This window comes from Eretmochelys imbricata, chromosome 1, assembly GCF_965152235.1.
Source record: "Eretmochelys imbricata isolate rEreImb1 chromosome 1, rEreImb1.hap1, whole genome shotgun sequence".
Taxonomy (NCBI): domain Eukaryota; kingdom Metazoa; phylum Chordata; order Testudines; family Cheloniidae; genus Eretmochelys; species Eretmochelys imbricata.
In genome coordinates this window covers 249,951,405-249,978,467 of record NC_135572.1, presented here as the reverse complement: position 1 = coordinate 249,978,467, position 27,063 = coordinate 249,951,405, and the positions used below count along the sequence as shown (strand labels likewise).

Sequence of the window (27,063 nt, the reverse complement as noted above, 5' to 3'; positions counted from 1 at the left end):
TAGCAGCTGAACTCCAAAAGAGAACTCCAGTCCTGGGATCTCATTGCTGGAATCCTGGGGGTCCTGATTGGTCCCCAGCCTCTATCTAACCCAAGCACAGAAACAGAAAGCTGTCTATGCAGCTGGGTTCTCCCTATTTCAGGACTGTTGCTCCTTCACAACCTGCACAATGCTGCTGGTCTCTTGATAACCTGAGCCTGCCTGCCTGCCTCCTGACATCTGATGCCTGGTTTGCCCTCTGGCCGGTCTGATTCTGACCTCCAGGTTTCTGACTTTTGACTCCTGCTCTAACCAGGCCAAGTCATGATGTTACTTCCCCTTTATATCTTCCAACTTGCTGGAAAGATCTTTTGCTGTGACAAGACTCAAATAGTCTCCCTTGAGTATGTGCTATCTCTGAGAAGTTTCCATTGTTCACAGTTCCTGGAGTAATCCTTTTGAGTGTTTGTATTCTCCTCAATGAGCCATCAACGTTGTTTGGCCTTTTTATTGTTGTATCTGAAAGACTGCTTGTGGGTGTTCCCAACCTCACAACATGTTTCAGTGGTACATACATAGTGAAACTTCATATACAATGATAGCAGATACAACTTAACAGAATATTAATGTTCTTTAAATATTAATTAAAGATTAAGACTTTTAAAATGATACCTCACAAGGTATACTTTATACAAAATACATCATAATTCTATCACCAATGGTGAATATGGGGTGCAGAGTGTCTCTTTGGGGCACAGAGTGTTACAGTAACAAACCATTTTTTTCCTGATGTTTTATGAGGCACAGTTTTTCTGTCATTCTCCCTATTAAGAATTGACTGGATAGTAGAAACAAGTAGTAAATCTGGAAAAAAGTTATTCTCACATGTTCAGACTTGGAGAAAGGGGTGTGTGGGGAATTCTGGAGAGAAGAACAATTGTTAAGCTACTTGGAGCACAAAACTCCCAATGACTACATTTATTAAAACGTATACTACATGCAAATAATAGACATTAATGAAATATTCTGACATCTTCCTTGCACAAAGATCAGGAAATTCGTAATAAAATATTTCCTAAAAGAGATGCAGTTCCTGCGCCAGTGTCAGCATGCAGAGTGGAAACCAGTCTTCTCCATTCCTCTTTGTCTTTTGCTGCTGCTGCTTCCATTTGCTGTGTGGTGCTGAGATCAATTATTCTGCCTTCCATTGCTAAGGGTGCTTCATTGTAGGGAGAGTGGTCACTTTGGATAAGCTATTACCAGCAGGAGAGTGAGTTTGTGTGTGTGGTTTTTGGAGGTGGGTGAGGGGGTGAGAGAACCTGGATTTGTGCAGGAAATGGCCCACCTTGATTATCATACACATTGTGAAGAGAGTGGTCACTTTGGATGGGCTATTACCAGCAGGAGAGTGAGTTTGTGTGTGGGGGGTGGAGGGTGAGAAAACCTGGATTTGTGCTGGAAATGGCCCAACTTGACGATCACTTTAGATAAGCTATTACCAGCAGGACAGTGGGGTGGGAGGAGGTATTGTTTCATGATCTCTGTGTGTATATAATGTCTGCTGCAGTTCCCACGGTATGCATCCGATGAAGTGAGCTGTAGCTCACGAAAGCTCATGCTCAAATAAATTGGTTAGTCTCTAAGGTGCCACAAGTACTCCTTTTCTTTTTGCGAATACAGACTAACATGGCTGTTACTCTGAAACCTGAATATAAAATGTGAAGGATAAAGTTATTTCATAAGAGGTAACATTTCTTTCTCAGAGGTAGTATGTTATACAACTGAATTTGTTTTTGGAAAATTTCAGCCAAAATGGTTCGGTAGTTCACAGAATGAAGATTGGAAAAAATATACATTGTTTTGCCCATGTTAAAAAATTCTGGCAACCTTTTCTTTTAAAAGCTCAGGTGATCCTATGCTTTTGGAGCAGGGACTTGAAATTTGGCAGAGGGTCGGCCTTTGTGTCAAGAATCTGCCTTGTCAGCCCTGTATTTATCCACTCAAATTTGGCCTTGTTATAAGCTTTTGAAAAATCACAGTTTGCACATGCTCAGTAGAGATTTCTTAGATCTTAGCAGCTAAATTCCCCTAAGATTCCGATTAGGTCTGCGCTTCTGAATTGAGAGCAGGGACCATGTCTATCCCAATGGCCACCCTTCTGGGGCCAGGCAGCTGACTTATCCGGATGCAGAGGGGACAAGTGTCAGACCTGTGTGTGTCTGTGTGTTGGAGAGAGTAGATTAGGATAAGGTGCCAGGATGTAGGCAGAAACTGGGTTGGGAGGCTGGCAGTGGCAAGGACAGGGAAACTTTCACTGTGAGTTGGGGTGGGGCAGAAACTGGGGATTGGTAGGGCAAAGAGAATGGGAGCTGTTGGGGTGGACTGTGGCTGGCTAGACGAGGACAGAGAGGCGGGATGGGCGAACTAGGAGGGAGACAGAGATTGAATGAGGAGCCAAGGACTGGGAGACTGGGACTGGCTGGACAAGGAGATTTGGAGACTAGGATCTGGGCTGGGGGACTGGGAAGGGCTGGGGGATTGGGACTCGGGGGGGAGAGGAGGCTTGGACTGTGGGGAGTGTAGTTGGGTGAGATTAGGACTGACTGAGCAAGAAGACTTGAATTTGGATGAGGAACGTGAGCAATGGAGACTGGGAGTGGCTTGATGAAGAGCATGGGACTGGGAGGAGGAGTCAGGAGTGGGGAAGAGATACAGGACTGGAGAAACAGCAGGTTCAAGGTGATGGTAGAGAAGGGGTCTTGCGTCAGGGAATGGACAAAGGAATCTGTGCCACATAGAGCCCATTTCTCTCCAGAGCCTGTAACAGAATTCAAGATTCCTGAGTCTCATAATTCCTCTGATGTCAGCAAGTATCTATGAAACTCACTTGCAAAGTCTGTCTCTCATCTCCCTCTTGATTTGGTCCACATAAAGGATGACCGCCTACTACAGCTATTAGTTAGCTCAAGTGGCAGAGATCTGCGTAGTGGATCTAAAGGTTCCAATCTTGCTAATAGTCATAGAGTTTAAGGCCAGAAGAGATCACCAGATCATCTAGTCTGATCTCCAGTATATCACAGGCCATCAACACTACCCAGTACGCGCACACTAAACCCACCAGCTGAAATTAGACCAAAGTATTACAGCCTGCAGGAAACTAAACTTATGTCACAGATAGGGACTGAGGTCTGGTCTACACTAAAAGGTTAGTTTCACCCAGCTATGTCGCTGAGGGGAGTGAAAAATACACAGCCTTCGGCTTTATAATTAAGCCAATCTAACTCCTAATGTAGACAGCACTAGATCAATGGAAGAATTACTTTCAGGGAGGTGGATTACCTATGCTGATGAGAGAACCCCTCCATTGGCCTAGGTAGCGTCTACGCTGAAGCACTACAGCAATGTAGCTGCAGTGTTTCAAGTGTAAACAAGCCCTGAGGTGCACCACTTCTCGAGGCTCTTGCAATGGCAAAGAATTGATTGAGAGATATATGCAGAAGATTCCAGCAAGTGGCCTGCACTCCATGCAGAGAGATGTATTGGAAATTCTTAAGGCCAGATCTTTGCTATCTGGTATAGTTCTGGCTCTTAGTATTCCCATTGACTCATAAGTAGCAAGCACTAGGTTTGGTGCTTAGGTGTTTTGCATGATGAAGACCTTATTTGCAAGCTCTGTTAAGCAGGGATCTGTCTGCAAACTCCAAAGCCATGTGTTAAGGTGCGCCCTTTACTTAAGGGTCTTGTAAAAACTTAATAAGCCTACTCTGAGTTTTTAAGTTGGTGACATACACACAATGAGAAACCAGGAGAACCTTAACCTTGTCTGTTTCTAAAGGGTCTATTGCACTTGCACAGCATGGGTCCTAAACACTCATTTAAAATATCCAACCAACCACTTGATGTTTTACTTCTCTTCGTATTTCAAGTGTTATATATATATATCTCTTCCTACTGTATTTTCCACTACATGCATCTAATGAAGTGGACTTTAGCCCACGAAAGCTTATGCTCAAATAAATTTGTTAGTCTCTAAGCTGCCACAAGTACTCCTCGTTCTTTTTGTTTGTGGTTTTGTTTGCTGTCTGTGTTGCTTTATTACTTATTTTTACTTTTCTATGCGGGTGAAGTATTAATCAAATTAAGAGTTGACATCCCATAGGAATTGTATAGGCCTGAGCGAATGCCCTTTACTCTCCTTTCCAGTATCAAAAAATATTGTATTAATATTTGCAATGAGAGCATGACTATTTCTAGTTGACTCAGATTTGTATAGCATCTTAAAGCTGAGCTATGTATGCAGATAACATGCATGCAAGAGGGATAGTTTTGGGAACTGCAAAAGTCGGTAGCATGCTAGTGTTTTGGAAGATGCTTCATTTTTTGAGAGCAGCTTTCCATGAAGACTTAGTGATCTATGGTAGGAGTAGGTTATTAAATTGGGCCTCTGGTGCATATTTTTTATGCTTACACTTAATGGCCATCACTTTGTTTTGTTTAAATAGCTGTTTTCACTATGTCACATTTTGGTGTGTTTACTAGCTTGAGTTGTTAGAAAGGATGATAAAATACATGTACTCCAAGGGCAGTGTTAATTTTCTTTTTATTTGATTTCATATTAAACAAACATCTTAAGCAGTGCTCCTTGTTAATTATTCCTTGGTTTAATATTCTTTCTTTCTTCTTCCATACCTATGAACTGTTTAAAAATATATATTTAGGGTTTTTTTTTGTACTGGTGGTGCACATCCGCACATTACTTCGATATTGGTGCTGTACATAACACAAAATTCATTCCGTACATGTATGGAAAATATTAGTGGGAACATTGGAGGCACTATACTTGGAGTATTTTGTGCAGTATTCAAATACCACATTGAAGAGCTATTTTTATTTTAAAAAATCAATGTAACAGCAGGAAAAGACGGTATACCAGAAATATATAGAATGTGCAACATGGCCAGGTTAACTTGGCAATAGAAATTTCAACTTTCTTGCATTTCACAGAATTATAGAATAGTAGAGTTGGAACGGACATCAAGAGATTATCTAGTTCATACTCCTATGCTGAGGCAGGATCAAGTATACCTAGACCATTCCTGACCGGTGGTTTTCTAACTGATTCTTAAAAACCTTCAGTTATGGGGATTCTACAACCTCTCTTGGTGTAACCTCATATTTAACTATCCTTAGAGTTAGAATTTTTTTTCCTGCTATCTAACCTAAATCTCCCCTGCTGTGGGCTGACTAAGGTGATTACTTGTCCTAGTTTTAGTGGCTATGGAGAACAGTTGATCACCATCCTCTTTGTAACTGCCTTGAACATATTTTTGATATTCTTTTTTAATGGTCACTGTGCATCATTCCTTTTTCATTACATTTAAATGTAAAAACTGTCCAAAGAGGGCTAAAAAATGAAATTTCTTGTACTTAATGTTGATGTTTGAGTCTCAATTAATGTTTGAAGCTTGCACCTCCGTGAGATGATGGAGAATCAGATGATGAGAAGATGGAGTGGAAAGAGAGAAGTTTCTTCATCCTTGAAGTAAACAGCATGGGGGAGGAGTAAGACCTGGTCTGCACAAAGTTTTGTACTAATCCAACTATTTTGGTTAGGAGTCTGGTTTTTTTTTTTTAATCAAAATAGTTAAATTAGTGCAAACCCTAGTGTGGACACAGTTATATCAGTATAAAGGTACTTATAGTGGCGTAGCTTATTCCACTAAATTTATAACTCTTAAGGGTTGTACCACGTTAACTATACAGGTTTCAAACAGATATAGTTAAAGCGGTACAAAAAAGTTGTGTATTCAAGCCATAAATTTCAACTTTTGCCGCAGGTACCATCTTTGCCTGAAAACTCTGTTCTTCAAAGCTGGGTTTACAGGACACCAGCACAATGATTTATGTTGGCTCTTCCTTGGTAATAGAAGAAGACAGTTATTTTAAAGTTTAGAATTTGCCAAATATTACATCGAGCAAAAATTATGGCAAAAGCATAAATTATTGGGATAAACAATATTTTAACACGTAGGATTTTCTCCTGTTGATTGTTCCTGAAGTTAAAGCACTGGGGCTTCTTTTCAGTACTTTGCTATTTTCTTCACTGAGCTCTTTACAGTAGCCATAATGGAAATGAGCATACAGGAGCAGCTTGAGTGCAGCATATCCTGTGTCAGCTGAGTCATTGATAAGGCCTGGGAGGGAGAATGTACAGTGATCTATCCGCCCAGAACAAAAGAAATATTTTTAGTTACTTTCAGTTTTTTATAATCTGGTCAGGGTTTTTTTCCTTCAAATTTGCTTGTGAATATGCTCCTCAGTGAAGATTATCTACATGCCATTTTAAAGCTATTTTTGACTCCTGTGTATGGGAGAAAATTTGTGGTAATTTTAGGAATTAGGAGAAAACGGTGTTTTTTATTGTTATCCTTGCATAACTCAGATAGCTATGTTCAAACTGCCCCTCTGTTCAACTTTTGTTCAAACTGCCCCTCCAAAACTCGCCATTGAACAGAGATGAAACATGGTTGATTTTAGTCCAAAAGCAATGTTCAAAAAAGTTTTATGTGTGAAAATGAGTCTATAAATGAAACTTTTTGCATTGTTTGTATTGTTTGCTATCGTACAGTTGTGATAATGTGAGTTAGATTGTGACAAATAGGCTATGAATTACACATTTAAAAAGGAGAAAGACTTGTGTTCTCATTAATACTTGATCATCCCTTTCTTTCAAGAATCTGAGTGCTTTATAACTCTGACTGTTATCCCGATTTTACCGATGAGAAAATCCAGACAAAGAAAGATTAAATTACTTTTCTCATCTTTCACAGCAAGTCAATGTCCATAATAGAATCCTTATGTTATTTCCAGTCTCTAAATCTGACTACCGAACCATGCTGCTTCTGGTACCCAGGCACAATGGAAGAGCTGCCTTAATGCCTTTATTACTGTGTTCCATTGTACATTGAAGATTAAATTAGTGGATTATACCTTAATTGTATACTTAATTGTACACTTTTTCCTTCTTTGTATATTATGGGAATGTGTTGTTTGTATTTGAATTTCCTTTTTCAGTGTAAAAAATGTGCTGTTGAAGGGTGCCCATAGTGTTAAATTGGGATTATATCCAATTTCTGCTCTTCTACATCTTTATGCACGTTTGTGAAAAACCTAAATGCATTGACTTTCTCTTTTGTATGATAACTGAATACAGTAGGATTTAAGACATGGTGTCAACGTTCCTTCCCCCACTCTGAACTCTAGGATACAGATGTGGGGACCTGCATGAAAGACCCCCTAAACTTATTCTTACCAGCTTAGGTTAAAACTTCCCCAAGGTAAAAACTTTTACCTTTTGTCCTTGGACCTTATGCTGCCACCACCAAGCGTGTTAAACAAAGAACAGGGAAAGAGCCCACTTGGAGATGTCTTCCCCCCAAAATATCCCCCCAAACCGTACACCCCCTTTCCTGGGGAAGGCTTGATAAAAATCCTCACCAATTTGCATAGGTGAGCACAGACCCAAACCCTTGGATCTTAAGAACAATGAAAAAGCAATCAGGTTCTTAAAAGAAGAATTTTAATTAAAGAAGAAGTAAAAGAATCACCTCTGTAAAATCAGGATGGTAAATACCTTACAGGTAATCAGATTCAAAACACAGAGAATCCCTCTAGGCAAAACATTAAGTTACAAAAAGACACAAAAACAGGAATATACATTCCATTCAGCACAGCTATTTTACCAGCCATTTAAACAAAACAGAAATCTAATGCATATCTAGCTAGATTACTTACTAAGTTCTAAGACTCCATTCCTTTTCTGTTCCCGGCAAAAGCATCACACAGACAGACAGACCCTTTGTTTCCCCTTCCCCCCCAGCTTTGAAAGTAACTTGTCTCCTCATTGGTCATTTTGGTCAGGTGCCAGCGAGGTTATCCTAGCTTCTTAACCCTTTACAGGTGAAAGGGTTTTGCCTCTCGCCAGGAGGGATTTTATAGTTCTGTATACAGAAAGGTGGTTACCCTTCCCTTTATATTTATGACACATGGTCATATAAAATGCATTGTCTATGTAACCCACAAATTGGACCAAAGTCAGTCAGTAATTCAGAACCACAAACTGGTTTCCACTTTCCACAAGATCACATGCCATTTTCGTTGTGTGGTTGAGAGTATCTTACATACCAACATCATTTGTTATGTGTCTTTACCTGTAATGAATATAGTGTATAGTGTAAACAGCCCTCTAATTCTATCAGAACCAGTCACGCTGACTTGTTCCGTTTTCTAAAATGGAAAATGTACTTCCTTCTTCTGTCGGTAGGGTCTCTTGGGTGATTGTCAAGATGTTTTTATTAACACAGAATAATAATAAATAGGAGAGTCCTCCTGACAATAGATCTCCATTAGCCGTTATAGCTTATTTGGGATTAGAGAGCTCAATAATCTGGCTAGCAGCCCAGTTTACATTTTTTCACATTTCCTGATTATCTGATTATGTATTTTGGATTACTTTAAAGGGTCTGGAGGAGCATTTGTTAAAACAAACATTTTGAGAGGTTGGGGATACAGCCATATTCAGTAGGGAAGAATTCAGGCTGTCTGTGGCGAAAAATCAGGCTTAACTCACTACTGTCTTATTTGTGATCTCTCCTAGGACGCATTGTTTATAGTACCTTTTATGTTTGTTCTATTAATGTATTATAATTGCTCCTTTGGAAGCAGCAGATTCTAATACTGATATTTATATGCTGCTGTAGTTATAGCTTTGATTACATTTGAAAGTAGCTCTTGGACTCCCAGTATAGTGGGTTTAGGTTTGCCACACTTTGGGTCAAAATCATGGCACCTTGTAAATCTCCTTTCCACAGTAGTGCAAAGGGAATTGAAACATCAGCCATGTCATAGGTGTTAGTGTGCTCTGGTAGTCTTGGCTGGCAGAGCAGCTTTTGGGAAACTCTGATCCACTGGAGCATGTTTGACCAGGCCTGAAACTGCTTTTACTTACATCAAGAACTAGTTTAGCCTCTGGGATCAAGGAGAAGTAGAAAGATCGCATAAATGTCCTCTCCACCTACTTCCCTCCAGATATGATGAAAACTGTTCTGTGTTAACTGGGTATTTAATCCTTGGTTTGTTAGTTTAAATTCCAGTATGTATATCCATTTCGCTTTATTTTTATCATGCTTGGGAACTGTTGGATTCAAATTCACTCTGTTAATACGCTAGTGACTTTTCAGTGGAACAAGGTTTAGTTCCAAATAAATTCATCACACTGTTCCTGTACACAAAGCAGCGGAACTTTGCTGGGGTCACTTTGTCCTGAGCCTTCTCATTATAGTGTTTCTCTGTGCACTAAAGTGTGATTTCTAGGAGTCCTTGTACTTTCATCTCTCCACGTCCTAAATATACTCTCAAGCACATTCCTTTTTTATGAGTAAGTATAATTCTATCCCTTGATTTCTCCCTCCCCCCCACATCATTATCCCATTAACCTGCACTGATTTTGTTCCTCATGAGGAGATCAGCTTCAGTTTTTATTTTTAAAGAGCATAGTTAATGCTGCTAACAGGTGGTGATGGGTGCACTGGAGTGTTATGGGTCAGATGCAGATTAGACTTCTGTTTGTCTAGATAGATAGGATAGACTTGTGTTGGGGTGCTGAAAAGATGAGACTAAATAGGCATATTTGGAAAAAATAATTTTTGAAATTATTTATTTTATTTCTGAGCTTCCAGCATGGTGCAAATTGAATGTCAAAGCTCTCTTTAAAAACCCGTACAAAACATCTGTTTCATTATTCATCTCCTATTAGCTATCCCACTGATGCAGTGTAACTTACAGGAACTTGGTGCCCATGATGTTTTCCATTTTAATGGATGCATTTATCATTTAGAAGTAGCTATTTGGGTACTTTGTGCCCTGCAATGATTGTGGATATATTATACATGTGTGAGAGATGGTTCTTGAACTGATTTCTTTGCAGGCTCATGAAGCTACACTGGAGGCCAAGGCCAGCCCAGAGCTGAATGACCGATTCCAGCAGCTGGAGCGAGAGGTGGCACTGTACCAGGAAGAAACCAGTAAGGCTCAAGCTGAAGTGGATCGTCTTCTGGAAATCCTGAAGGAGATGGAAAATGAGAAGAATGATAAAGATAAAAAGATAGCAGAACTTGAGAGGTGAGAGGGATATATGAGTGAAAGGGAGAATTGGGGCTGAAGGAAGTGGAAAATGATTATTCAATTTCTTCTTTTCTCAGTAATCCTTAAATGCCTGTGTTGGGAAAATCTGCTCTGGGTTTTGCTTCTTTGGTCCTTGACCTCAGTTTCTTAAACAAGCTTAAAGATGCCTGGCTGCAGTTCTCTGACTGGATGTTCAGAAAGTAGAGCTGATGCATCTGAACTATAAGGGAAAAGGAGATGGGAGGAAAAGTTGCTGAAATCGTTGTGGAAGAGAAATAAATGAAGTTTATGCTTCTGGTTAATAAACTGTTGAAATATGGCTGACCTCCAGCCCAGACTGGGCAAATAGACTTGTAGGGCCTGGAATGCTAATTGTTGCTGCAAGTCCCTTTGACAGATGCTGTGGAATTCCATGTACTCATAGAAACAGAGGTGAACTTCAGTTTACATGAAGCAGAGGGAACATTTGCTTTTGTCCAAACCATACTTAACTCCAGTACTTTTTTTCTCAATGATTTCTCTCTCTCTACATTGGTGCCATGGTGCTTTATTTTTCTAAATCCTGTTCATTTTCTGGTTGAGGAATTATGTCGTACGGTGATGCCACTGGCCTTTAGGATCAGAATCACTAGCAATAGATTTCATAGAAGGCATGGAAACAGCTTCTGTCTCCTTAATGTAGTCTGTTCTCTCCCTCAGCAAAATGTCAGGATGGATACTCCTGAGGGAATTCTGCGCCACTGTGCATGTGCAGAATTTGTGTTCCCCACAGATTTCTTTGCTTCCCTGCAGAAAAATGACTTTCTGACAGGGAAGGAAAGGGAAGCCACAAGAGCAATCATGTGACCCTCCCCAGCAGCATGTTTCAGGTGCCCAGGGCAGCTGGCAGAGAGGTAAATCATTGTGGGGCAGGAGGCAGGACTGGGCAAGACCCAGCTGGTGGCTCCTATGCTGCGCTGGGATCAGAGCTGGGCTGGGGAGGATGGGACTTCTTCTTTTCCTGAACGGCATCTGGGGCCAGGTCAGACCCACGCCCAGATTTCTCCCCCGGCTGCAGGAAGCTCTGCAAACTCCCCCATCCCCTGCTTCCTGCACCGGTTGCTCCTCAGGTGCAGGGGGAGGGATCCCTCTACAGGAAGCTGTTCCCCCATCTGCCCAACCACTATGCATCCTGACTCCCTCAAACTCAGATTCTCCCACCGAGCCTCACCCCCCACACTTAGAACCCACCCCCACCCCCCGAGCCACACTCCCCCTGCACTTGGACCACTGTGGTGAGTCACATGCATCCAGATCCCCACCCCACTGAGCCCTAAACAGTTGAACCTGGATCCCCACCCCACTGAGCCCCACTCTCCCAACATCTGGACCTCCCATTGAGCTCCCCCCCCACACTCAGCCCCCCACCACCACCCCGGCTGAGCTGTATTCTTCCACACCCAGACCCCCCCCCCCCCCCCGAGCCTCAACCACCTTCACTTGGACCGCCCTGCAGAGTACGATTACACCCAGAACCCACAACAAGCCACTGTGCGTCCAGATCCTCCACTGAGCTGCCCGCAGCCAGATTGCCACACACAGAATCCTCTCAAACCACACCTGGATTCCCCCACATTAAGCCCCTCCACACTTGGATCCTGCCTTGCTGAGCCTGCCTGCCCACACCTGGTGCACCTGGCATGGAGGGAAAGGGCCCTGGGATATTTCTAGAGCAGGCCCAGTGCTTGCACTGTGTTAGGGTTGGGTGCAGCCTCACCGCTGAGTTCATGTCCCAGTGGGGAGCTGGTCAGTGATCTCCCACCTCTGTGCAGCCAGTGGCCTATGCTCCTCAGTGCCATGCTGGAGCCTCCACATTTATTTGACAAATAAAATTTGCAGAATTTTAATTTTTTTGGTGCAGAATTTTAAATATTTTGGCACAGAATGCCCTCAGGAGTAGATGTAAGATAAGTAGGCACAGCAATGTGTTACTTTCTGACCTTCCATTTTGTAATGTGCCAAGCATCTTTTGGGGCTTTTTAAGCTCTAGTATTGAAAATAACATATATTTTGTGTTTGCTTTGATATTCGCTTTTAAAAACAATTAGCCCGGGGCAACTAAATGGAAATTCTTATTTTTCACAAATGCCATGTGGCATGTTAAACACTTTTTTTTTATACTAGAGTGGCTTCTTTACGTTATCCCATCAGGATTTAACTGCATTGCATTCAGTGTCAGGAAAACTATACAAGTTGAGGAAGAGACCTGAGCAGAACTTTCATTTGTACCATCGCTAATGCCGCGACTGATGGGCCTTTCTAGATCTTCTTCATAGAATCATAGAATATCAGGGTTGGAAGGGACCTCAGGAGGTCATCTAGTCCAACCCCCTGCTCAAAGCAGGACCAGTCCCCAACTAAATCATCCCAGCCAGGGCTTTGTCAAGCCTGACCTTAAAAATATCTAAGGAAGGAGATTCCACCACCTCCCTAGGTAACGCATTCCAGTGTTTCACCACCCTCCTAGTGAAAAAGTTTTTCCTAATATCCAACCTAAACCTCCCCCACTGCGACTTGAGACCATGACTCCTTGTTCTGTCATCTGCTACCACTGAGAACAGTCTAGATCCATCCTCTTTGGAACCCCCTTTCAGGTAATTGAAAGCGGCTATCAAATCCCCCCTCATTCTTCTCTTCCTCAGACTAAACAATCCCAGTTCCCTCAGCCTCTCCTCGTAAGTCATGTGTTCCAGTCCCCTAATCATTTTTGTTGCCCTCCGCTGGACTCTTTCCAATTTTTCCACATCCTTCTTGTAGTGTGGGGCCCAAAACTGGACACAGTACTCCAGATGAGGACTCACCAATGCTGAATAGAGGGGAACGATCACTTCCCTCGATCTGCTGGCAATGCCCCTACCTATACATCACAAAATGACATTGGCCTTCTTGGCAACAAGGGCACACTGTTGACTCATATCCAGCTTCTATTCCACTGTAACCCCTAGGTCCTTTTCTGCAGAACTGCTGCCTAGCCATTCGGTCCCTAGTCTGTAGCGGTGCATGGGATTCTTCCGTCCTAAGTGCAGGACTCTGCACTTGTCCTTGTTGAATCTCATCAGATTTCTTTTGGCCCAATCCTCTAATTTGTCTAGGTCCCTCTGTATCCTATCCCTACCCTCCAGCGTATCTACCTCTCCTCCCAGTTTAGTGCCATCTCCAAACTTGGTGAGGGTGCAATCCACACCATCGTCCAGATCATTTAAGAAGATATTGAACAAATATCTTCTTGCTGGTGTTACTAACTGTTATATGGGCTGGATGTTTTAGGGATGAACTCAAATTGTAGGATCTTCTGAAGGGCCTTGCACAACTTTGTATGGGTCTGTGCTGGTGGTAGGTCCATTCACCACTCCAGCTTCTGCTTTCTTTGTGTACTAGAGCTCATTACCCTGAATGTGCCCATACATTTTATCCTCTTCTATGTCTGCCTCTATTCTGTGCACTCATGTTTTCCTCTTACAGTCTCCCCTTCTGTTATGGAGAAATGACTTGCATAAAAATTCCTCTGAATTCAGTGGCAAAAACCTCAGCAATTGATTATATTATTCTGAAACTACTGAACTGGATGACTGTGCCAGCCCAGATCTTTGGGTGGCATTCATTCTTGTTCTACTGAAAATGAGTATTGAAGCAGTTCTACAGTCTTGTCAGTTACTTTTGGCTTCCACCTTTTCCCCTATGTTTTTAAATAGCAGCCTGAAATTTATTTTTCCAGGAGTGAAGTTTTATTTTTATTTTTTCCATAGGATCTTATCTTTTACAAATCCAGAATTTTCTGTATCTGGGACGGCAGTTTGAGCAGATTAAATTGAGTAAATGCAGCCCCTTTTGGTCTGTTTTCCTTCCTTCCCAAACTATACAACCCTAGAGCTCTGTGACATACAATGTATTCAACAGGACATTTGGGCTGTAGGTCTAGAAACTAGGTCAATTTTATGTGTGTTTATTGCTTAGACTCTTTTTTCCATGCACAAGAGTGATCTACTGTTAAAATCATTACCCTTCGTTTGGGAAAGACTTTGGAAATACGCACCTTTCCTTGTAACCTGATCCCCAAAAGAGACAGAGAAATAAGAAAGAAAACTGCATCATGTCTGTTTTTCAGCACTAGTTCTGAAGATTTATGATATGTTGTATTACAGGAGCACATAGGGTACGTCTACACTGCAATTAGACACCTCGACTGGCCTGTGCCAGCTGACTTGGGCTCATGTGGTTTGGCCTATGGGGCTCTTTAATTGCTGTGTAGATGTTCAGGCTGCAGCCTGAGCTCTGGGACCCACTCACCTTGCAGGATCCTAGTGCCTGGGCTCCAGCCTGAGCCCATTCATCTCCACTGCAATTAAACATCCCTGCAAGCCCATGTCAGCTGGCATGGGCCAGCCGCAGCTTTTTAATTGCAGTGTAGACATATCCTTAGAAACCACAATCAGGATCAGGACTTCATTGTGCTAAGCAACATACAAATACGCAGACATGGCCTCTGGCCCAAGGAGCTTATGGTTTAAGACAAATATGAGAAATGGGACAAACCCTTGTTTCTGTTACAGTCTATTGCTGTAACAATCGTTCTCCAGCTCTTAAATAGCTGGAGAACTACTTTATAAACGTCATTCCAAAGAGCTGCAAAATAATTATGGCATGATTTTGTGCTGCAGTGTTTGTTTCCTGCTGTCTTATACTCTTAAGTTAAAGTCTTCCCATATTGCTGCAAATGTAATATCAGAATGTTTGGAGATGACTCCATGATGATGATTTGGAATCCTGTGACTGATGAACGCTATCTACACTCCTCTCTGTTCCCTCTTTGCTCCTGTAGAGGGAAAAGTTGCTTCTTCTGTATTTATCCTGCCCTCCTTTTTGGTTGCTGGATGAAATGGTATAAGGTCATCATCCACCTTCTTATTCCTGGTAGTCTTGAAGGATGGGAAGATTGGTGTCAGTGGTCCTCTACAATGACTCAAGTATGTCAGTAAAGGAAAGAGCACTCTTATGGTCAATACTTGAAGTATTCTGTCTAGGACCATGTAAATCAAGAGGAAATCAAATCAGACTCGTGTATTCTGAGAACTGTATATGGGGCCCAGAGGGTCTTATGGCTCTAGAAACACAAGCTGAATGTAATTGATCTGATCGGTTATCAAATTATCAATTATTGTGAGCAGATTTTTCCGATGGATCTATAATTTAACTAATTTTTCTACAGCATGAAAAGAGTCGTAAGACTTTAGAACCTTATAATGAGGTTTTCTTCTTTGAGTGCTAGTTCTTACGTATATTCTGCTGCGGGTATTCATGCATTCTTCTTAGAGCAGTGCTCCGCTGTAGGTGTATTTGCACCCACTGCACCTTTAATTGGAGATTTTAGATAGCAGTGTCTGTTCGGCCCGGGCATACACCTCCTTCCCTCTTCTCCCTCCCCCCCGTGGTCTGCCTCAAGGCTATCTAGCACTGCGCGCGTGAACTTCCCTCAGTTCTTCTCGACCACCTTTGGCCTTGAACAGAACGAGCAGTCTCATCGTTCTTTAATTGTGTTAGTATAAGCAGTAGATAGTCTTGGAGTTTTTCATTTCCTTCTAGTAGTTAGAGTTTCTGTTTTTTCATTCAATTTTTTTTCCCTTACATGTTTTCTCCCTCTATTTTGAGGGGGATCGCCCCACAGGGAAATTTAGTAATTTAGAGTTTGTTTCTTTCTTTATGGTTCTAGAAACAAAACAAAACCCAAACCTTTCACTTTTTCGTATCTTTTGGGGGTGGGGGTCACTCTGCAGGGGTATGCCCAGTTCTCCTGGTTTCAAGAGGTGTCTGTCCTGACCTTCCTCCGTCAAGTGGATGGATGCTCTGTATTCATTCACCCAATCGCACACAGATTCCTTAAGGGCATGGGAAACCTTCCTGCAAGTCAGACCATGCATGCCAATCTGGGACCTCAATCTAGTTTTGAGAGACCACCCTTCAAAGCCCCTGGCAACTTGCTCTCTGTTAACTTGTCCATGAAGACAGCATTTCTAGTGGTCATTACCTTAGCATGAAGGATAGGGGAAATAGCAGCGCTGATGGCATACAGTCGTTTTTAAAGACAGTTATGTTGAGCCGCTTCCCAAGTTCCTCCCTAATTAGCCTTCATCTTTCGTATGAATCAGCTAATTCACGAAAACCGCATTGTGATAACAGGGAGGCGATATTGCATATGCGAGATGTTAGGAGAGCTGTAGCATTTTATTTGGACAGGACTAAGGACTTTAGGAAGTCTCCTAAAACTCTTCCTTTCATTCGCAGAAAAATCAAAAGGTTCCACAATATCAGCTCAAAGACTCAAAATGGGTCTCCGGTTGTATTAATCACTGTTACCATGCGTGCAATCTGCTGCCTCGGTCGGGAATCCGCACACGCTCCACAAGATCTGTGTCTACCTCAGTCATGTCTCTTAAAAATGTCCCCATCTCAGAAATTTGCAGGGTGGCAACCTGGGCCTCTGCCCATACATTCTCCAAGTATTCAGAATTCCTAGTTTTTGAGGCCAACTTACCTCGGAGGGACAGACTCAATTTCAGGCCTTTATTTATGAAGGCAAGCTGCTGGTCAGAACCATGACTACAGTCTTCAGGGAGTTCCAGAACATTGTGGAGGACTTGCCCTTTAACAAGACTGACCTTTTCAATTAAAAAGACTGATGAGTCTTTGCACTCGCTAAAGTATTCTAGGATAATCCTCCACTCCCTGGGTATATATGGTGTCCTCAAGGAGGAAATACCACAAACATCCCTACAAACCAAGGCCTATCCCTCAACCTTTTTACCACCAGCAAGCCTATGAACTGCCTCATAAAAGACAAAGTGCAGAAGCCACAATTTTCTGCACCTTCCACGCTGACCACATCAACCCAGCTTTACTCCCAGCCAGATGATACTTTCGATGGGATTCTTCTGAGTTGTGAACCACTATTGATGCCATCTTCACCCAATCCTCACATAACCTTTGATTGCCGTCTAGCAGTCTTTCACCACAACTGGAGTACAATAACAGGCAGGTGGGTTCAGGAGTTTGTTCATTCTGGCTACATCGTCGAGTTTCTCTCTCTGCCCCCTCCAAAACCTCTTCTCGGTCCCTCTTCAGGGACCTTTCTCATGCAGAGATTCTCCTCCAGGAGGTAGAATTTCTCCTCTATCAGGGAATATAGAGCAGGTACCTCTTCAACAACAAGGGAAAGGGTTCTATTTGAAATATGTCTCAGGTCCCAAAAAGAAGGGATCATGGAGACCTATTCTCAACCTGCGATGGCTCTGTTTTTATTTGTAAACAAAAATTCCATATGACTCCACTGTTATCAATAACACCTTCCTTGGAAAAGGACCCGGAGTTCACAGTTCTCAATAGTAAAAATGCATACTTTCATGTGGGTATTCACCCTGCCCACAGAGGATTCTTCAGATTTATGGTGGCTCCCAAGCACTGTCAATACAGGGTGCTCCCATTTGGTCTTGCAAGCACACCCAGGGTCTTCACGAAAGTGTTTCTAGTAGTAGCAATGCAGTTCAGATGGAGCAGCTTCATTGTCTTCCCATATCTAGATGACTAGCATCTAACTGGCCCGACACTCCTAGAAGCCCTTGCATGAACCTCATTGCTGCTTCATCTTCTGTCATCCCTAGGAGTCTGTCTGAATGTGGAAAAGTCTATCCTGACCCTGACAGAGTATAGAATTGATAGGAGCAACCTTAGACTCAGGGTGAATGCTTATCTCCCAATGGATGGACAGACATGCCATTAACAACCGGATAGACCATGTTATGCTCAATATCAGTTTTGATTTGCCTTTCTCTCCAGGGACACCGTGGCAGCATGTGCTTACATTCACAAGACTCCACTTCCATTGCCAGCAGGCTTGGCTCCGAACAGTATATACACCAAGTAAGCACAGCATGAACACCTTAGTGACAATTCCTACCAGGGTGAGGGCCTCACTAACTTGATGGAAAGATTCTGGACAAGTGTATGTAAGTGTTCCTTTCCTGTCCCCCAAACCTAATAATTAGAGGTGCCGCCCTGTGAGACTGGGGAACCCAGATGGACAGTCACACGGTGGAGGGCATTTGGATACCCAAAGAGATCAGAATGCATGTAAATCTTCTGGAACTCTGGCAAGTCTGAGAGGCTCGCAAAGCATTCATACCATTCATCCAGTTTCACCATATACTCACAATATCGGACAGAATAAACATATTCTACATAAGTAATAAGAAAGAAACAAGATTTGTCTCCCTGTGTATAGAAGTGGTCACCCTATGGAACTAGTGTATCAAGAACCATATCATCCTATTGGCAGTGTACCTTCCAGGAACCCAGAATTTGTTGGCAGACAGCCTCAACTGGCATTTCACCATCTATCCTGAGTTGGAGTTACACATTTCAGTAGTGAATAGTGTTTTCACTCAGTGGAAAACCCCCACTGAGGACCTGTTTACCTCCCAGGCAAACAGGAAATGCAGCATATATTGCTCCAGAGGAGCTCAAGAAAATCATTCCAAAGGCAATGCTCTCCTACTACCTTGGACAGATCACTTCAGTTATGTCTTCCCTCCTGTCCCCCTGGTTCTATAGTAGGTTTGGCTGGACAAGGCACGAGTCATCCTAATCACTGCAAATGCCCAAGCAGTTCTTATTTCTAAGTCTTCTACAAATGGTGTCCAATCCACCTATCAGCATTTGATTATTCCTGGATCTCTTAACCCAGGAGAATGGCAGAGTCAAGCATCCTAACCTTGATGCACTTCATCTCATGGCTTGGTATTTGGATAGGCATCAAACTTAGAATGTTCCTGTTCTGAAGCCATGCAAACCATTCTTAATAAGAGCAAAAAGGACTCCATCAGGAAATATTATCTTGCCAAGTGCAAACATTTCTATGTCTGGGTTCAGCAAAACCATATTTCTCCAGAAACAGCAGACATTACTGCTATTTTGGATTATTTTTTTACTCTGAAGATGATGGGCCTTTCTTTTAGTTTGCTATCTGTTCCCCTGGTGGCAATCAGTGTGTGTTACCTGCTTTGGATGGTTACTCCATCTTTACTCACCGAGGACCAGCCAGTTTTTTTAAGGGTCTAATCAGAACCTTCCCACCAGTAAAAAAGCCACCCCCTCACTGGGACCTTAACTTAGTGTTTTCTGTGCTCACTAAGCCACCGTTTGAACTGCTAGCTACATATTCCATGTCTCATATGTCCATGAATGTTGTCTTCCTTGTTGTCATTGGCTCGGCCAGAAGGGTAGTTGTATTCCGGGCCCTAAAGATTATACACAGTGTTACATAAGGACAAAGTCTTGCTACTGCTATACCCGAAATTCATTGCTAACATAGTTTTGGAATTTCACATAAACCAGTCAGTTAATTTACCTATGTTTTTTCTGAAGCCCCAAGCCTCTCCCAAGCAGAGGAGACTTCATTCTCTTGGCATATGACACGCATTTGCATTGCAGAGAACAAAATTGATCAGTAAGTCACCTAAACTGTTCATTACTGTAGCAGAATGAGTCCAAGGTCAAGCTATATCCTCTGAGGATCTTTAAATGGATCTCTGGTTGTATCCTACTCTGTTATCAGTTTTCACAGCTTCCTCACCCACACAGGGTAAGGGTTCACTCTGCAAGGTCAGAAGGGGCCTCACTATCATTACTCCAAGAGGTGCCCCTTCTTGATGTTTGCAGGACAGCTATGTCGCGTTCCATCCACACATGCTTAAGACATTATGCTTTGGTCCAAGACTTCTTTGCTGACACATTTTTTGGGACAGAGGTTTTACAACAAAACCACCTACATCCTTTCACCCTCCTCTCTGAGTACTGCTTGTCAGTCACCCACAGTGGAATACACAAGGACCAGCACTCGAACAACAAAGGGAAATTACTTACTTTTGCAACTGGAGTTCAAGATGTGTAGGTCCTTATCTGTATTCCAGTACCCGCCCTCCTTCCCCTATGCTTCAGTTATTGGCAAAATTCTCAGTAGAGATGGAACCAAAGAGGCAGTCTGTCTGCGTCGCCCTACCCCTCTCATTATACAGCACCAGGAGAGCAGGGGTGCACATGCAGACCAACAGATTCTACTTGCAAGAATTCTCTGGTCTCAGGCATGTGGAACACATTCATGCCCACAGTGTAATACTCTTAGTTACTTAACTTTGAACCCAGTTACAAAGTTAAGTAACTTCCCTTCCTACAGCCTCATGTCAGTATGTCGCATGCTATTTGATTCGTGGTTTGTTGCCTCCCAGATAAGAGCAGCCTTTTCTCTTGTACCTCAACTGTTCTCACCTTCTCCCTCTCACCACAAAATTCTTCTTTGAAACTTTTCTTCCTCTGCCCTGAGTTTTCAGATAAGAGCAGAAGTAGTATCTGCTAAATGTATATGTTGTTCCTGTTTTTGTCTTCCATGCTTGTTTGTGAAATGGTCTTGCACACTTAACTGATATCCATGTCACTGTCTGGTTTCTGTAGATTAGTGCTTGGTGCTTTAAAGCAGCCATTCCCAAACCGTGGTTCGCCGAGAATGGGCTGGTCAGATGTTGGCTTCTTCTGCTACTTTTACCGTTGTTCAAGCTCCTCAATGCAAAGAATAGCTTTATTGCCTGTTTGGAAAAAAAAAAAAAAAGACAAACTAGTTGTCTTTGCTAGAGGCTGCTGCTCCATGGAGGTGGAGAAGAAACAAGTTTCATTCAGAGAACAAAACTATTAGTGTAGATGAGAACTTATAGCAATAAAGGATTGTCAGGAGCCCTGCAACACGTAGGGGGGTTTGTGTGGGACTTCCTGGGAACTTGTGTCATATAAGTCTACTTTTACCTGCTGGGGTGGAGTGTTATGGCTAGCTGGCTGCTGCTGTTGAGGTTTGCTGTGATTATGCTTTCTTTGGATTAAAGAGGAACTAGTCTAGTTATGTCAAGTTCAACTCTAACCATTTGCATTCAAGTCATGTTGCAGTGGCTACAGACACAGTCTAAGGTTTGCTTCTATTCCTTAAGACTTAAACATAGCAAAACCTATTGCTTTTTATCCTTATTTTCTGCTCCTTTCCTTCCTCCACTTTTGACCCAAACCTCTGTCGTACATACTGTCTCTACTAACTAAAACTCCAGTACTGGAAGCTGTCTCAGCAACTGCTTTGATAGAGGTCTGTATTGTCTCAAACTTGAGTCTTCTCGTGACTGTCATCCTTCAAGAAACAGGCAGAATTAAAGTAGAAGCGAAAAAAAATTAAGGACGATATTGAGCATCAAAGTAATTGGAATGATTAAAATGTTTACACTACATCATTATGCTCACTTCTCAGTATCCATCCTCTGTCAAAGACAGGAAATATTAATAGCTGTTCCCTTCCTGTCATGCATGCCAGCCTAAGCATAGTAGGTAGGTCCTCTTGGATAGCCAAAAGAAAGAGGTATAGTTGTCTGCCACCCCTTCAGTATTGCCACACCCACACACACACACAGAGTCAAATTAATATCAGTCTGGTTCAGTGTTTCAGTGAAAACTGAGAAATTGTTCAGTGACCACATCTCTGGTAGTTTTCAGAGTAACAGCTGTGTTAGTCTGTATTCGCAAAAAGAAAAGGAGTACTTGTGGCAACTTAGAGACTGACCAATTTATTTGAGCGTGAGCTTTCGTGAGCTACAGCTCACTTGAAGTGAGCTGTAGCTCACGAAAGCTCATGCTCAAATAAATTGGTCAGTCTCTAAGTTGCCACAAGTACTCCATCTCTGGTAGTCTTATTCTTCCATAAAATAATTTGAATTCCCTGAGATGCTTCACTCAGCCATTTGGATATTTCACTTCAGTACCAGCTTTGATGAGATTTCTGCAGATGGATTCTTCAAATGTATTCTGCATAGAGTTGGGAGGTTACTTTTGTAGCTACCATCGGGAACTGCATTCAGTGCTGAGGGAGCAGAAGGGTGAAGGGAAATTAAATCTCGATTGAATAAATAATCCTAGACTCTGCTAAAAAAAAGTGTCTACCATAGTGAATGAGTTCTCTCAAGATTTATGCCTTACTGTAAAAAATCTTGAATCGTTCCAGTTTCCCAGCAAATACACACACCTGTTCTCATTAATACTTTCACCATCATTTCGGGGAGTGGGTGATGAGGTGTGCATCTATAATATAATAATTCCATATATACATAATAGGTAACACTAAGTGCACTCAATATATATTACTTTTTAGAGAGGTAGGAGTACACATACACACCTCTCCAGTAAAAAAAAAAAAAAAAAAAAAAAGTGTGTGCTGAAGGTATATAGTGTAACCTATTATATGAATATATAAGATGTACATGATATCTATATATATAATGCATATGGAAGCAATGATTGCAACTGCATATTTAAGGCTGAGTTGAGTTTTGCACTTTCACTATGTAGGAAAAACAATGTGTCCTCTCTCCTACTGAGGATGTAGTAGGCCACCATTTCTCCTAAAGGTAGTGTGGATTCACTTCCATTGGGAATAATGGAGGTCATTGTCCCTCTTTGTTAAGGGCAGCCTGTGTGGTGGGTCCTATTGAGAAAATGGGAGATGATGGCCATTTTGAAAGAGTTGTGGCTATATTGGTCCAGGATATTAGAAAGACAAGGTGGGTGAAGTTATATTTTTTATTGGACCAACTTCTGTTGGTGAAAGAGACAAGCTTTCGAGGTACACAGACCTGAAGAAGAGCTCGGTGTAGCTCAAAAGCTTTTCTTTTTCACCAACTGAAGTTGGTCCAATAAAAGAGATTACCTCACCAACCTTGTATGTCATTTTGAAAGAGAACAGTTTGTGATGAATTTCTCTCAAGATTATTTAAGGTGCCATTCCCTGCTGAAAGAGAAACTTAATTTTGAAGAATAACTGCAAAAAACTACCCTTAACCCTAAATATTTCTTTTCAGATATACCCATTACACAAAGTTTATTTAACATGGGTAGGAGTAGCAATACAGGGTGATCAAGGGGAGATGGTAAAATATGGAAAATGGGATTGAAGGGAAGATTGGTTTGTGGGTGTACAGGAGTGGGAAGGGCAGAAGGGGTGGGGATTTGTGGTGTGTTTTTGGAGGACAGGAGGGAAAGAAAAAAAACTGAATTGTATGTTCCAGCTCCTTTATGCTGTTCCAGAGTGGTGTAAAGCAGATAGAGCTTACTGGTAAATCAGGCCCTAAAAGTTCATTTTTTAAATGGTTTTAGTTTGGTAGTACATATTTTTCTTCGAGTGCTTGCTCACGTTGCTTCCATGTTAGGCGTGTGCGTGTCCACATGCACGGCTGCCGGAAATTTTTCCCTTAGTGGTATCGGTAGGACCAACTCTGGCGTGCCCTGGAGACCCGCACTCATGCACTGGTATATGGGGCGCCACCAGCCCTGCACCCTGTCAGTTCCTTTTTACCGCCCAAGACAGTTGCTTGAACGTCTCTTGCAATTTCAAGCTCCCTTGTGGCTTTATCTGTGGACTTTCCTGGACTTTTCTGTGTACAGTTTTTAGTGTTAGTAGTAATTGTGTTAGTTAGATAGAGGTCCCATCTGGGATGCCCAGGCCAGTGAGCAACCCGCATACAAGCTGCTTAAAGTGCCTCAGGGATGCTCACATCAAGGAAAAGTACAGGATCTGCAAGGGCTTCAGGCCATGCACTCTTAAGGACAGGGATATTCATTTGAAGGCCCTGTTATTGGAAGCTACCCTTTGTCCGGGTTCGGAGCCGTGCTGCTCTGACTCGTCAGCCTCAGTGCGCAGTGCTCCACTGGCATCAGGCTCTTCCCAACACTCTTCCTCTTCCCCGTACCGAAAAAGAGGCACAAAAAACATTGCAGTGACAGGGGGCACTCCCCAGCACCACTGAGAGACATGTGGGGAATTCCTAACAAAGCACGACCTGTGCCAGGCTGCTCACCTTCCCCAGAGTTGCAGTTGGCAGCAGCTACGCCTCCTAGGAAACCCAGTCCTGTTCAGTACCCACCATCGACTCTTGGGAACTGTTGGGGCCCTTACACCTTCGAGCTCCTTTGATACCGGAGGCTTTTCAGGTGGCAAAGGACCTCATGTCACTCCCGGTGGCACCCACCCACACTTAGAGACACTCGCCTGTCTGCAGAATCGGTGAAGGTGGTCACCTCAAGAGGGAAGTCCTCAGTGGGGCCTCCCTAGTGGGCTTCGACCCGGTGATTGTCCCCATCCCATCACCAGTCGCCGGATCCGTGGCATTGATCTCGAGCATCATGGGACCAGTCACTGGCTTCCCAGTCACCGGCCCCCTGGCACCGCTCCCCATTGCCAAACCATATGTCTCTGGCACCATGGCAGTGGTTACTGACTCCTCACCACCTGTCCTCAGTGTGGCACTGTTCTCCGTCTCCGCATCACAGCTGGCAGGAGATGGTAGTGATGCTCCTCCCTGATCGCCAAGGGAGGAGTCCTCATCAAAGTCTTGGGAGGAAGCTACCCCTCCTGTCACAGCGCCGACACCAGCCGTACATACTGGACTTTGCTGTGGGTCCGTCGACAGCTTGGCCGCCGGTGCAATGGCCTTATTGGACCCCGTGGGGGTTCCCACTGATGCCGGGACCGTATTCCCAGTCAGTGTTCTCAGTAGTCTGTGAGAGGTAGATCCCAATGCTAACTTGGCCACCACCACTGGAGACCGACTCGGAACCAGACCCCAATACTGAAACTCCAGCAGCCATGGTGCTGTTGACCCTGACTGTGGAGGAAGAGTCAGCCCCTCCCGCGGTGACAGCCTCTTCCTCGTTCTCTCCAGATAAGGCAGTCATGGGGCCCGCCAACATGCTGCCACCAGATGATTTTCAAGCCCACAAGGAGTTCCTCAAATGAATCACCTCAAACTTGGGTATGGAGGCATAGCAGCTTAAGGGGCCTATGGACAGCTTTTTTGATACATTGGCTGTGGCACTCCCAGTGCATGACAGGGTACTCAACATGGTCAAGGCACTGTGGCAAATCCCATCTTCTCTGACCCTAACATCTAAATGGGCAGAGAGGAAGTACTATGTCCCTGCTGAGGACAGGTACAGGTACTCCCACCCTTCCCCGGGGTCACTAGTGGTCTCTGCCACCAATGAATGAGACAGGCACGCACAAACAAGTGCAACTCCTAAAAATAAAGATGCTGAAAAGCTGGACTTATTTGGGAGAAATGTTTAATCGACGGCCAGCCTGCAACTGCGTATCTCCAACCAGCAAGCATTGCTGGGGAGATACAACTTCAATGTCTGGGACTCAGTGGCCAAATTTAAGGACTCCCTGCCTCAGGAGGCGAGACATGAATTCTTGGCTGTTATGGGAGAGCACAGGCAGTGGCCAGGGCCTCTTTCCATGCCGCCTTGGACGCAACTGATTTGGCGGCAAGGTCGATGGCAGTTTATGGCTACAATCCTTGGGGTTCTTCCATAAGTTGCAGCAGCTGGTCCAGGCCCTTCCTTTCAAGGGCAATGCACTGTTCTCAGAACAAACTGACACCAGCCTATATGGTCTAAAAGATTCAAGGGCCACTCTGCGTTCCTTGAGCTTGTTCACGGTGCCGGCCTTCAGGATGCACTTCCAGCCACAGCCACAGCCACCTCCTAGATTCTCGGGCCCATCTTGCTAAGATCCCTATAAGAAAAGGGACAGAGGTTATAAATGTCACGAACCCACTCCATCCTCCCCGGCTTCCTAGCTGGGCTCCACAAGACACCCCGGTGGCTCGCGGTAGGCATTTTCAGGATGCGCCTGAGGATGGCGTACCGGACTTGCCTCAGGATCCATCGCACCATCTATTCCTGGACCGTTCGTCTCCTTTCCTTACTGCATTGTCCCACATTACCTCAGACCATTGGGAGCTCAACACAGTAGCAGTTGAATACACCCTGCATTTCTCCTCCACGCCTCCCTCTCACCCACCAACCAACCCCCGTCCCTCTTCAGGGACCTTTCTCACAACTAACTTTTTGCCCAGGAGGTGGAAGCCCTTCTGCATCTGGGGGGCATAGAGGAAGTTCCTTGAGAGCTGAGGGGAAAGAGTTTTCATTCCCAATATTTCCTAATCCCGAAGGACAAAGCGGGCCTGAGGCCCATTCTGGACCTGTGTCAACTCAACAAATATCTCAAGAAGTTGAAGTTCCTTGTGGTCTCTCTGGCCTCCATTACCGCCTCCTCAGATCCAGGAGACGAGTGCGCCGCCCTCGACTTAAGATACCTATTTCCATGTCTCTGTTTTCCGTGGGCACAGGAGATTCCTCCGGTTTGTGGTGCGTCAATGCTGTTGCCAATTCACCACACTGCCCTTCAGTCTATAATCAGCTCTGAAAATTTTCATAAAGTGCATGGCAGTCATGGCAGCTTACCTGAGAAGTCAAGCCATGCAGATTTATCTGTACCTCAATAACTGGCTAATCAAGGACTGTTCGCAATCCCAGGTTCAGCACAGCATCAGTGTGGTACAGCTCAAAGTATTCTTTTCTCCCACCCTACACCCAACTCCCTGGTTCTTGAGGCCATTAACAAATGAAACAGGCAATATCAGGCCCGTTCAACACCATCTGACAAAGAGCTAAAAAGACTAGCTGTTCTGTGTTGTTCAACCAGTGCAATAACTATACAATTACAATGATTTCATTATGTGGTTTGGGGTCCTGTGTTGTTTAACCAGACCATGAGAACAGCTAAATTGCCCAGGAAGAAGTCCACGTTCAGTAAGAAAGGACTGTCTTCTATGGTGACTTCCAGGTCAGTGACATCCTCAAAGTGACAGTTTTGACCCATTGGTCAAGGATCACAAACTCTCTCCTGGTCCGGATTCTATGCTGCACCTATCTACCCTCCACCATTATGGG

General features: G+C 43.5%; 1 protein-coding gene across 7 annotated transcripts in view; it reads left to right on the top strand.

The window, feature by feature from the left end:
• ERC1 (ELKS/RAB6-interacting/CAST family member 1) overlaps nt 1–27,063 on the top strand; it is a 545,338-nt gene that overhangs the window by 206,263 nt on the left and 312,012 nt on the right. For all 7 annotated transcript variants that reach the window (XM_077827362.1, XM_077827360.1, XM_077827359.1 and 4 more), the window contains one exon: nt 9,965–10,158. In XM_077827362.1, coding sequence (XP_077683488.1) covers nt 9,965–10,158 — 194 coding nt within the window. The remainder of the gene's footprint in view (nt 1–9,964; nt 10,159–27,063) is intronic.